Here is a 12663-nt window from a genome sequence, read left to right on the forward strand (position 1 = left end):
TTGATATCATGCTGTCAGCTGCAGCAGAAGAAGAGAAGCTCCCATCAGATCACCTTCAATACCAACCATGTTCTCTGTAGCTCTGCTGCTGCTGCTGGCTGCTGGATCCTGTGAGTCTCACTGAGGCAGAGACACTGACAGTATGATCACAGCACACTGACCGTTCACTGTTATTACACTCATTCAATATTCAACATGTTTTCTTCCACAGGTGTGAAGTGTGAACAGTTGACACAGCCAGCCTCTGTGACTGTGCAGCCAGGTCAACGTCTGACCATCACCTGTCAGGTCTCTTATTCTTTGGGCAGCTATCCTACAGCTTGGATCAGACAGCCTGCAGGGAAAGGACTGGAGTGGATTATAAGAGGAGGTGTTGGATACAGCACATACATCAAAGATTCCCTCAAGAACAAATTCAGTATCAATTTCGACTCTTCCAGTAAAACAGTGACTCTAAATGGACAGAATGTGCAGCCTGAAGACACTGCTGTGTATTACTGTGCCAGAGAGCCACAGTGAGAGACAATAACAGGAGAGTCATACAAAAACTACTTCCTCTATTTATCACCACTGGAAACATTCAGTTTTCTTAGTATCACTTTGTGAGCAACTGTCAGTCATCAAAATTTAGAGTTGTAAAGCAATATTAGATTCTTGTTTTATCTAAACTGAAATTCAATTACAAACGTGTCACAGTCAAAATCATGAAAAGAGTCTTTGGCCTTCCAAGCTGTGTTTTAGTACAGATAAACTAATTTCATGATGAAAAAAATACTTAATGCAGTTTTATGTCCTTGTATTGTTTTATATCAGGTATTATATTTTCACCCATTTATGTCATTGCTGTTTGTCCATTCATTCATAAACATGAACAACATTTACATTTTCATTTGTTTTGTCAGTAAATCAGCAAAATCAATCCAGATTAAAACTTCAAGCATTTACAAAAAAAAAAAGGCGGGTTGTTGGTTTAGTTCAGTTTTATCTTGGCAAAGCCATTGTCATTCTTCCTGAAGTCCATACCCAACACAATAATCTTTTCACTGCAGTACACAAACACAGAAAACACATCACACAGCACACACACGCACAAACAAAACAGAGAAGAAAAAAAAATAAATGAATAAAATCATAAACTGACTGTACCAATTAGCCTCCACTAAACATCAACAGACACTGAGAGCTGTTTGGCTAACAAATGCTCTTTCAGTAGTTCTTTAAATCTGTATTTGTTGTTCTCTTGAATAATGTGTCCTGGCAGAGTTTATTTGTAGCAGTCTTGTTGATCTGCTATCGTTCCTGATTTTGGCTTTTTGGGTGGGGGACTGACTCTTGATTGATGAGTGGAAGCAGCTTGGGGTATTTCCATCCCAGCCAATCACGGTGTGATGACGCCCTTTTGTGAAGGCTTAAAAGAGGTGGGGAATGACATCCAGGTGTCTCTCACCATCATTCTCATTATTCCTTGATTGCATGAATCTGTCATTGAGAGGCTCAGATTAGATTGCAAGCCAGAAACTCTGGTCTGTTTAGGTCCTGTTGTGTTTACTTGGCTGCCCACATCATCCTAGTGAGGAAACTTAGAACTTATTCTGGTAAAATACACATTTTTTTTTTTAAGGTTTGGCACTTTGGTCTCCTCAGTATTGCTCTCCACCTGATACATGTTAATGTTAATGTTATGTTCCTGTAATGAAACATTTTCTCTACTTAAAATATATACAAATGGATGATAATTCAAAGGAAGTGACGATTGTGTCAGTGAAAGGACAGAAGAGCTTCAACAGCTTTAACATCAACCATGTTCTCTGTAGCTGTGCTGAGCAAGAATTTTACATTAAATCATTGAGCTGTGCTTCACAAATGACTGAAAAAATAGATAGATTGACAAATAAATAAATAAATGTAATATTAGGTAGGTAAATACATAAATGGGTGGTTCTGTCTCTGGATGTGTTTTTGTCATTGATTAAAAAAAAAAAGTAAATTAAAATGAAACTGACAGAGTGCCTGTACATGAGCCACTCCCTCCTCATGATGCCCTGATGCAAATCTTCAGTCTGTGCAGTGTACTTCTGTCCTGCTGACTGCTGTTGCACTTTGTGTGGAGCATCAGAGGTCACATCTCCAGCCTCAGGATGATGAACACACTCACTCTTCTGCTGGTTGCTCTCTCTCTGTCCTGTGAGTTCTCCTGCTTCTTGCTGTTTTATCTTTTATCACACAACATGGACGGATGGTCAGTCAGTGACAGCAGAAAACTTCCCAGATGACTGTCTCACTTTCTTCTGTGGCTCCTCTCTTCTTTCATCTCATCAGGTTGTACAGGTCAGAGTATGGAGTCCATTCCTTCCAGTTCAGTAGTGAAAAGGCCTGGGGAGACTCTCAGTCTGTCCTGCAGGGGATCTGGCTTCACATTCAGCTGCTGCACTATGAACTGGATCAGACAGCCTGCAGGAGAAGGACTGGAATGGATCGGAGTTGGCTTCTCCAGCTCCAGTAGAAACACATATGCCAGCAGTGTGCGAGGACGTGCAGAAATCAGTAGAGATGATAGCAGCAGCATGGTGTATCTGAGACTGTCCAACTTAAAGCCAGAGGACTCTGCTGTGTATTACTGTGCCAAACACACACACTGGTTAAAGGAAGCAGAGACGCTTTACAAAAACTCCACAGAACATTTGTTTCCAAAGACCTACAGGTGGCAGCAGAACATATGAAGTCAGATGACACTAACTAAGGAGAGTATGACAGTGACTCTAAACACTCACACATACATACATGCATCATATGAAAACAACAGCTGATGTTGTGGTTTGTGACTTCCTGTTTCTCAGTGTTACATTTAACATGTGTTTTTCTACAACAATGATGGTTTATAATGTTCCTATTATCAATGTTAAACAGCAGGTGATGAGAATATATTTGAACATTTACATGATATATCCAGTATATGGATGGACCGACAAAAAATACATCTTACTTATGTGTAAATAAACATCATTATTAAAGTATATAACATAATATGATGATGTCATTGTAGTTTTGTCCAGAGGTGTGTGAGATGTGGTGTGTTTCTCTGTGAGGAGGAGGAGTCGATGCAAAACTCTGATCTCTTCATCTCTACATATGTGTTGCAGAGTGAAGGACAGAGACTGAATCACTGACAGACACACTGCAGACTGGACAGAGACAACTGGCTTTTACAATGATCACACCTGATTATTTAGTTGTTTTTCTCATCCTGTCTATTAACTGGCAGGTAAGAACAATGATTGTTTTTCTGACAAACCTCCTGCTACAAAGACAACATGGCTGCATTACAGGAACTAATGAGCTGTTTAACTGTCTGCAGGTACTGAGGGTCAAACACTAACTGAGTCTGAACCAGCAGTGACAAGGCCTGGAGACTCCCACAGACTGACCTGCACATATTCAGGCTTCAGTAGCCATTATGATACTGCTTGGATCAGACAGGCTGCTGGAAAAGGACTGGAGTGGGTTGCGTATATCAGCTATGACAGTAGTTACATCTACTAATCTGAGTCTGTCAAAGGCCGGTTTACCATCTCCAGAGAAAACAGCAGATAGCAGGTGTATCTGCAGATGAGCAGTCTGAAGACTGAAGATTCTGCTGTTTATTATTGTGCTCGACAGCCACAGTGACTGGAGTTGGTTGAGCAGCTGTACAAAAACCTACAGAATTCATCTTTCCTGGGTGAAAGAGCCAAAGCATGACATATATTTAAATCTGTTCGTGAGAAATATTGATAGTAAACATCAAATTAAACAAAACACAATAAAGGCTACTTGTTGATAAAAGGCCCAAAGACAGCACAACAACATGGTCACTTCTTTCTGTTACTTTCATAAAATCACTAGAGGGCAGTCAGTGACAAGTTTGTCTCTTCTCTGTTACTTAAAGGAGACTCTGTGTTCTCATTAATATTAACTGACTGACTCTCAACACTCAGATGTAGTTTTTGCATTTCGTCTCTGTATGTCTTCAAACATCTGCTGACACTGAAAGTATTAATTTTCTGTCATGCCAACCAGCAGTTTCAGACAGAAGTTTTCCATCATTTTGGTCCATGTAATATTCACAGTAAGAATAGTTGTGATAATCATTTACAGTTGTGTCATTTCTGTTAAACAGGGCATGTTTTCACTCTGCAGATATAATAACAGTCAACAGACTCTTCTATTGGCTCCAGTCAGACCAACATTGATGCTTCATATGTTTGATTCTATGCAAACTCAGTGAGCTTCCTTGTTACTCAGCTATAAAAACTTCCCATCAGGCTGTCAGTGGAGTTCACAGCACGTCAGTTTCAACATCAACCATGTTTTTTGTAGCTCTGCTGCTGCTGTTGGCAGCTGGATGTGAGTCTCTCTGGATTTGTCAAAGTCAGAAGTTCTTCTTTTGTTTATCTTGATCATTTGTCACAAAACATTTTGTTCTTTTTTACCAGGTGTGAAGTGTGAACAGTTGACACAGCCAGCCTCTGTGACTGTGCAGCCAGGTCAACGTCTGACCATCACCTGTCAGGTCTCTTTTTCTGTTAGCAGCTACCACACAGCTTGGATCAGACAGCCTGCAGGGAAAGAACTGGAGTGGATCGGAGGTGCACGTGTTGGATACAGCACAGACTACAAAGATTCCCTGAAGAACAAGTTCAGTATCAGCTTAGACTCTTCCAGCAACAGAGTGACTCTAAATGGACAGAATGTGCAGTCTGAAGACACTGCTGTGTATTACTGTGCCAGAGAGCCACAATAACACAAACCATCAGTAGACCTGAACAAAAACCCCTCAGTGCCTGAACACTTGGAACATGAAGCCACCAGAGGAGGAGCCCTCAGACCACTAATGATCTCAACACCAGTTTAGTTAAATGATCTGAATTCAGTTTGATAGCAACAACTTAAATACTTTGACTTCATTAAGTGTGATACATTGTTGTACATAATTAAAAAAATCCCTGAACATTATCATACATAAGAAAGTCAAGTAATGAAATTAATTCAGTTTACTTGAAGATGCTGAGAGTTTGTTTCTTTTCATTAAGATATCATTAAAAATATATTATTAGATTATTATCTGAGTCATAATTGAGTCTGAGTCTTCAGCCAACTTCATGGAATATACAAACTACAAAACATGGTGCGTTCATAACAAATCAAAGTGTGTTTGTCAGTGATTTAAGTTCCTTTCTCTTTTTGAAAGAGATGAATGTTTAGTTTTCACTTTTGTTTCATTTAAATATTCTTTAGTCAGCTGATTTACTGTCATCAGTATGTAAATTAGCCTCCTTGTGTGTTTTGCCTCATAAGGATGTGAAGTTTGTGTCAGTGAGGACAGAAGAGCTCACATCAGTTCAGCTTCAACATCAACCATGTTCTCTGTAGCTCTGCTGCTGCTGCTGGCTGCTGGATCCTGTGAGGAGCTTTCAGTGGATTCACACTAATAAACACATTAGAAAGACTGAATAGTCAGATGGATGATGGAGATAATGTTGATTTGTGTTTCCACAGGTGTGAACAGTATTGATCTCATCCAGCCAGACTCAAAGGTTGTGCAGCCTGGACAGTCTTTGACCATCACCTGTCAGGTCTCTGGTTATTCTTTGACTGATGACAGCTATGCAACAGGTTGGATCAGACAGTGTGAAGGAAAACCAATGGACTGGATTTTGCACCGGTGGGGCGGAGGAGAAATTTATCAAAATAATGCTCTGAAGAACAAGTTTCTTTACTACACACACACTTCTACCAGCTCGGTGACTCTAACAGGACAGAATCTGCAGCCTGAGGACACATCTGTTTATTACTGTGTACGTCGGCCCACAGTGATACAAACCACCAACAGACCTGCACAAATACCCAGAGACCCTGTGACTCAAGTTTAAAATGCAAACATCAATACAGCCGTTACTGTCTGGTGAATTGCTAAAAATGTATCTTCATGCTATCTGCTAAGTCATTTTTTTGTGTTTCTGGTAGACAGAAGAAGAGTTGAGAATTTTAATGTTGAATCTAAATAGACTTCCCCTGCAGTCGACATCAGTATAGAAGAGACTAGAAACTTAAATTTCCCTCAATAGAAGATTGTGTGACACATTTAATTAATTCATTTTAATGTATTGCAATGCCTTGAAAAAATTCAAAAAAGCTTTTCATAACTTAACAACTTTAACAGTAGTTGCATTTCTTCACAAAAACACAGATGAGATTCAAATTTCCCAGTTGTACCTTGGAAAAGCTGAAAAAAGTTCTAAAATTTTACATCTTCAGTTCAGGATTGTCACTTAGAACAGTTGTTATTTTTCATGAAACACTCAGTCCAGAAATTAGTTGACAGGACTTTTTTTCTACATTTTCTTTTGGATATTCTTTGATTACTGAGAGGTACTGAACAGTAGATCATCAACCTCATCTGTCCAATATACTTATGGGGAGTAATGAGAAATCATGATTCTGAGACAAATTACACCTGAACTCATTTTAATAAATGTCATTTGTAAATGTGAAGTTTACTTCAAAGAAATGTGGGAACTGTTTCCTATCTGTGAGGAGGAGTCAATGCAAAACTCAGATGTCTTCCTCCTCTACTTATCTGACTGCAGAGAGGATGACAGAGAACAGTGGACACACAGTTTAACATGATGGACTATAGGACAGGACTGCTGCTGTTAACTGTCTGCTGGGCAGGTGAACATCTACAAAGGTCTTAATTTTGGATTGCTTGTATTTGTGCTGCCAAGCTAATGACACATTGTTTTTTGTCTCAACAGGTGTTGATGGTCAGACTCTGACAGAATCTGAACCAGTGGTTAAAAGGCCTGGAGAATCTCACAGATTGACCTGTACAGCCTCTGGATTCACATTCAGCAGCTACAGGATGAACTGGGTCAGACAGGCTCCTGGAAAAGGACTGGAGTGGATCGCTTTTATACACACAGGCAGCAGCCACATCTATTACTCTCAGTCGGTCAAAGGCCGGTTCACCATCTCCAGAGATGACTCCAGCAGTAAACTCTACCTACAGATGAACAGTCTGAAGACTGAGGACACAGCAGTGTATTACTGTGCCAGAGACACACAGTGAGAGACAATAACAGGAGAGTCATACAAAAACTACTTCCTCTATTTACCATCACAAATGGAAACACCTACAGATAACAAATGTTATCTTTATATATCTAATTCAGATACAAAGCACAAAATGACAGATAAACATTATTTTAAATGTGTATCAGAAGTTTAATTTAAAAAATGATCCCTTGACAAGCCTGTAGATGGAGGGTTTGGGTTAGAGTGGAAAATATGATTTTCTTAGAGTCAATTTATAGTTTGTATTTATTAAAAGAAAATAATTCTGCTTTCATTAACTTTTTGGTTAACATTCACACGTCTGAAAAAATATTGATTTACTGGATGATTTGACATCCTTTATGGTAATAATCAGTGGTTGATCCCTGGACCACATCTGCATGTCGAACTATCCTTTGGCAAAATACTGAACAAATTGCTCCTGATGGCTTTTTCATTGGTGCGTGTGAGTGTGTGTGAATGACTTTGTATAGGAAGGGCTGTATCACTCCTGATGAGCAGGTTGGAACCTTGCATGGCCGCATCTGCTGTAAGCATTTGAATGTGTGTATGACTGAGTAAATGTGACAAGTGTTGTAAATTTGATGATTTACTAGACAAGTGCTTTATGTTTGTAACCACAGACCATAAAATACATGAATTTAGCTTCAAAGAGAAGCTGAAAAACATTTGTTTAGACAGCTTTATTAGAATATGATTAGAAGTGATCCGTCCACAAAAATGTAATTATATGTTCAAAACACTGGTTCATGGTATGATGAGGTGAGATGACAATAACACAGTTTTCATCAATACTAGACGATGCAGGTGATCAGAATAAAACTGTAGATTATTGACATATCTACATATAGTTCAATTAAGTCAATATTGAGAAACAGAGCCTTGATGTATGAATAATAATTCTAAACATTTGAACACAATCAACACATCTTCATCATGTCAGTGTTTCGCATTTCAAACTTTTCTTGTGTTTGGAATCGTTGCAGTGATAATACTGATAGAAAATTTAAACTTAACTCTTGTCGAAAAAAAATCAAATCAGCGAACTAGGAGAGTTGAGTCTTGGACATTAATCCTCCAGTTTCATTACATATCTCCATTCCAGATGTTTCCTCCATGTGAGGAGGAGTCAATGCAAAACTCAGATGTCTTCCTCCTCTACTTATCTGACTGCAGAGAGGATGACAGAGAACAGTGGACACACAGTTTAACATGATGGACTATAGGACAGGACTGCTGCTGTTAGCTGTCTGCTGGGCAGGTGAACATCTATACTGATATTAATTTTAGATAACTTTTATTTTCGCTGCCAAGCCAATGACACTTATTTTCTTGTGTCTCAACAGGTGTTGATGGTCAGACTCTGACAGAATCTGAACCAGTGGTTAAAAGGCCTGGAGAATCTCACAGATTGACCTGTACAGCCTCTGGATTCACATTCAGCAGCTACGCTATGAACTGGGTCAGACAAGCTCCAGGAAAAGGACTGGAGTGGATTGCCTATATCAGTGGTGGCAGTAGCTACATCTACTACTCTGAGTCAGTCAAAGGCCGGTTTACCATCTCCAGAGACAACAGCAGACAGCAGGTGTATCTGCAGATGAGCAGTCTGAAGACTGAAGATTCTGCTGTTTATTATTGTGCTCGAGAGACACAGTGACTGGAGTTGGTTGAGCAGCTGTACAAAAACCTGCAGTTATCATCTTTACTGGACCGGGATGAGACAGAATTTCATTTTTGTGGTCATGTTTTACTAAAAGTGTGAAAGATTAAGGAGAATGATCATTTACCAACTACAATAATCTTTAAAAACACAAAAAAACAAATGTTTTACTGTAACAATCATCATCTCACAAAACAGTCAAGAACAACACAAAAGTCTATTTGCTGAAATCATTGTCCAGGTCTGGATTCTGCATTTCACAGAGTGAAAACCTAGAAAAATAATACAAATCAAATAAAATACAAATGCTTCATTCAAGTCATTCTAATATCATAATCAGTTCAGAGATGGAACAGTTAATGTTTTGTTGATCTGAATTTGAATGTTTCAGTCATCTGTCTTGTTAGAAGATTTGTGAAAAAACAGACTTCATGATTAAGCTTTAGACAATAAACACATTTTCTCTCATATTTTTAAAATAAATGTTCACAACTTAAAGCAGTGACTCCTTGTGACAGGACAGCTGATGCTCCTTTTATATCCTGTCAGTGTCCTTCTCTATGCAAAGTGAACTTCCTCACAGTCTGCTATAAAGACTTGATATCATGCTGTCAGCTGCAGCAGAAGAAGAGAAGCTCCCATCTGATCACCTTCAATACCAACCATGTTCTCTGTAGCTCTGCTGCTGCTGTTGGCAGCTGGATGTGAGTCTCTCTGGATTTGTCAAAGTCAACAGTTCTTCTTTTCTAGTTTAACTTGATCATTTGTTACAAAACATTTTCCTTTTTTCCCAGATGTGAAGTGTGAACAGTTGACACAGCCAGCCTCCGTGACTGTGCAGCCAGGTCAACGTCTGACCATCACCTGTCAGGTCTCTTATTCTGTTAGCAGCTACTGGACAGCTTGGATCAGACAGCCTGCAGGGAAAGAACTGGAGTGGATTGGGATGAGAGTTGGATCCACCACATACTACAAAGATTCACTAAAGAACAAGTTCAGTATTGATTTAGACTCTTCCAGCAACACAGTGACTCTCAATGGACAGAATGCGCAGCCGGAAGACACTGCTGTGTATTACTGTGCCAGACACACACACTGGTTAAAGGAAGCAGAGACGCTTTACAAAAACTCCACAGAACATTTGTTTCCAAAGACCTACAGGTGGCAGCAGAACATATGAAGTCAGATGACACTAACTAAGGAGAGTATGACAGTGACTCTAAACACTCACACATACATACATGCATCATATGAAAACAACAGCTGATGTTGTGGTTTGTGACTTCCTGTTTCTCAGTGTTACATTTAACATGTGTTTTCCTACAATGATGATGGTTTATAATGTTCCTATTATGAATATTTAACTGCAGGTGATGAGAATATATTTGAACCTTTCCATGATATATCCAGTATATGCATGGACCGACAAAAAAATACATCCTACTGGTGTGTGACTAAACATCACTGTTAAATAACTTCACCTTCATTATTACCATAAAACATCACAATGAAAATCGTAAAATGTATAACATAACATGAATATGTCTTTCTGGTTTTGTCCAGAGGTGTGTGAGATGTGGTGTGTTTCACTGTGAGGAGGAGGAGTCGATGCAAAACTCTGATCTCTTCATCTCTACATATGTGTTGCAGAGTGAAGGACAGAGACTGAATCACTGACAGACACACTGCAGACTGGACAGAGACAACTGGCTTTTACAATGATCACACCTGATTATTTGGTTGTTTTTCTCATCCTGTCTGTTAACTGGGCAGGTAAGAGCAATGATTGTTTTTCTGACAAACCTCCTGCTACAAAGACAACATGGCTGCATTACAGGAACTAATGAGCTGTTTAACTGTCTGTAGGTACTGAGGGTCAAACACTGACTGAGTCTGAACCAGCAGTGAAAAGACCTGGAGACTCCCACAGACTGACCTGCACATATTCAGGGTTTGGTGGCAATATTCATGCTGCTTGGATCAGACAGGCTGCTGGAAAAGGACTGGAGTGGGTTGCCTGGATTCATAGCAGTAGTGGTAGCACCCAGTACTACTCTGAGTCAGTCAAAGGCCGGTTTACCATCTCCAGAGACAACAGCAGACAGCAGGTGTATCTGCAGATGAGCAGTCTGAAGACTGAAGATTCTGCTGTTTATTATTGTGCTCGAGAGCCACAGTGACTGAAGTTGGTTGAGCAGCTGTACAAAAACCTACAGTACTGATCTCTACTGGTCTGGAAGAGCCCAAGCATGAAGTATTTTATATCATAAGTAATTATATTATAATTTCAAATATGTTGCTGAGAAATATTGATAGTAAATATTAAATGAAACAAAACAAAAAAAGTTGATTTGCTGACAAAAGGCCCAAAGACAGCACAACAATGTGGTCACTTCTTCTGTTTCTTTCATAAAATCACTAGAGGGCAGTCAGTGACAAGTTTGTCTCTCCTCTGTTACTTAAAGGAGACTCTGTGTTCTCATTAATATTAACTGACTGACTCTCAACACTCAGATGTAGTTTTTGCATTTTGTCTCACAGGTTTCAGTTCCTGAGCAGCTGTTTTCCTCTCGAGGCTCCAAGTTTCTCTGTATGTCTTCAAACATCTGCTGACACTTAAATGATTAAAACTCTTTCATGCCAACCAGCATCATCAGACAGAAGTTTTAATACTGTTTACATGATGCTGTCTGCTGTCACTTTGCTGCAAATACAGGAAGAACACTAAGTGATCAAATGCTGCAATAAAAACAAGCTGCTCTTACATCTGAAGTTCATCTTAAATGTGATGTAGGAGGTGCTGACAGTAAATACATTCTCTCAGGAAAACAGCTCACATCATATTTAAAGTGTTTTAATGGTTTGAAAACATGCTGAACACACTGTAAACATGGCTTATAGAAAGCTACATTCTTGGTGGTTTCTCCTTTTGTTTCCATGACACATCATCATTTATACTGTAATGCTGATTTTAAACACCATGTTTTCCATTATCTATGGTTCATGTAATATTCACAGTAAGAATAGTTGTGATAATCATTTACAGTTGTTACATTTCTGTTAAACAGGGACATTTTCAAAATGTTCCAGTTGAGTGTGTAATGAAATGAAAATATCATGTGTAAAGCAGAGGTGATTTCCAGGCATGTTTTCACTCTGCAGATATAATAACAGTCAACAGACTCTTCTATTGGCTCCAGTCAGACCAACATTGATGCTTCATATGTTTGATTCTATGCAAACTCAGTGAGCTTCCTTGTTACTCAGCTATAAAAACTTCCCATCAGGCTGTCAGTGGAGTTCACAGCACGTCAGTTTCAACATCAACCATGTTTTCTGTAGCTCTGCTGCTGCTGTTGGCAGCTGGATGTGAGTCTCTCTGGATTTGTCAAAGTCAACCGTTCTTCTTTTGCAGTTAAACTTGATCATTTGTTACAAAACATTTTGTTTTCCTTCACAGGTGTGAAGTGTGAACAGTTGACACAGCCAGCCTCTGTGACTGTGCAGCCAGGTCAACGTCTGACCATCACCTGTCAGGTCTCTTATTCTGTTGGCTACTACACAGCTTGGATCAGACAGCCTGCAGGGAAAGGACTGGAGTGGATTGGTGATGACACAGAAGTCAAAGATTCCCTGAAGAACAAGTTCAGTATCAGCTCAGACTCTTCCAGCAACACAGTGACTCTAAATGGACAGAATGTGCAGTCTGAAGACACTGCTGTGTATTACTGTGCCAGAGAGCCACAATAACACAAACCACCAGTACACCTGAACAAAAACCCCTCAGTGCCTGACGACTTGTAACATGAAGCCACCAGAGGAGGAGCCCTCAGACCACTAATGATCTCAGCACCAGTTCACTGTTACAGTAAAGAGAGGATACAAAA

At 39.5% G+C, this 12663-nt stretch overlaps 5 gene segments (V, D, J or C); all 5 read left to right on the forward strand.

Moving 5' to 3' along the window:
* The first annotated feature begins 67 nt into the window (after nt 1-67).
* LOC119013786 lies at nt 68-5909 on the forward strand. The segment is given in 3 exon segments: nt 68-110; nt 212-288; nt 5613-5909. Coding segments are annotated over 3 exon segments (417 nt in total).
* LOC119014028 lies at nt 4164-4804 on the forward strand. The segment is given in 2 exon segments: nt 4164-4383; nt 4473-4804. Coding segments are annotated over 2 exon segments (348 nt in total).
* A 2416-nt stretch (nt 5910-8325) lies between the features above and the next one.
* On the forward strand, nt 8326-8761 carry LOC119014019 (the record flags this gene model as incomplete). The annotated part of the segment is given in 2 exon segments: nt 8326-8374; nt 8460-8761. Coding segments are annotated over 2 exon segments (351 nt in total), but the record flags the coding sequence as incomplete, so codon positions are not given.
* Nucleotides 8762-9436: 675 nt separating this feature from the next.
* Nucleotides 9437-10066, forward strand: LOC119014003. The segment is given in 2 exon segments: nt 9437-9480; nt 9571-10066. Coding segments are annotated over 2 exon segments (426 nt in total).
* A 1835-nt stretch (nt 10067-11901) lies between these two features.
* On the forward strand, nt 11902-12526 carry LOC119013787. The segment is given in 2 exon segments: nt 11902-12145; nt 12237-12526. Coding segments are annotated over 2 exon segments (330 nt in total).
* Nucleotides 12527-12663: the final 137 nt, after the last annotated feature.

The sequence above is a fragment of the Acanthopagrus latus genome, chromosome 23, assembly GCF_904848185.1.
Source record: "Acanthopagrus latus isolate v.2019 chromosome 23, fAcaLat1.1, whole genome shotgun sequence".
In the NCBI taxonomy this organism is placed as follows: Eukaryota; Metazoa; Chordata; class Actinopteri; order Spariformes; family Sparidae; genus Acanthopagrus; species Acanthopagrus latus.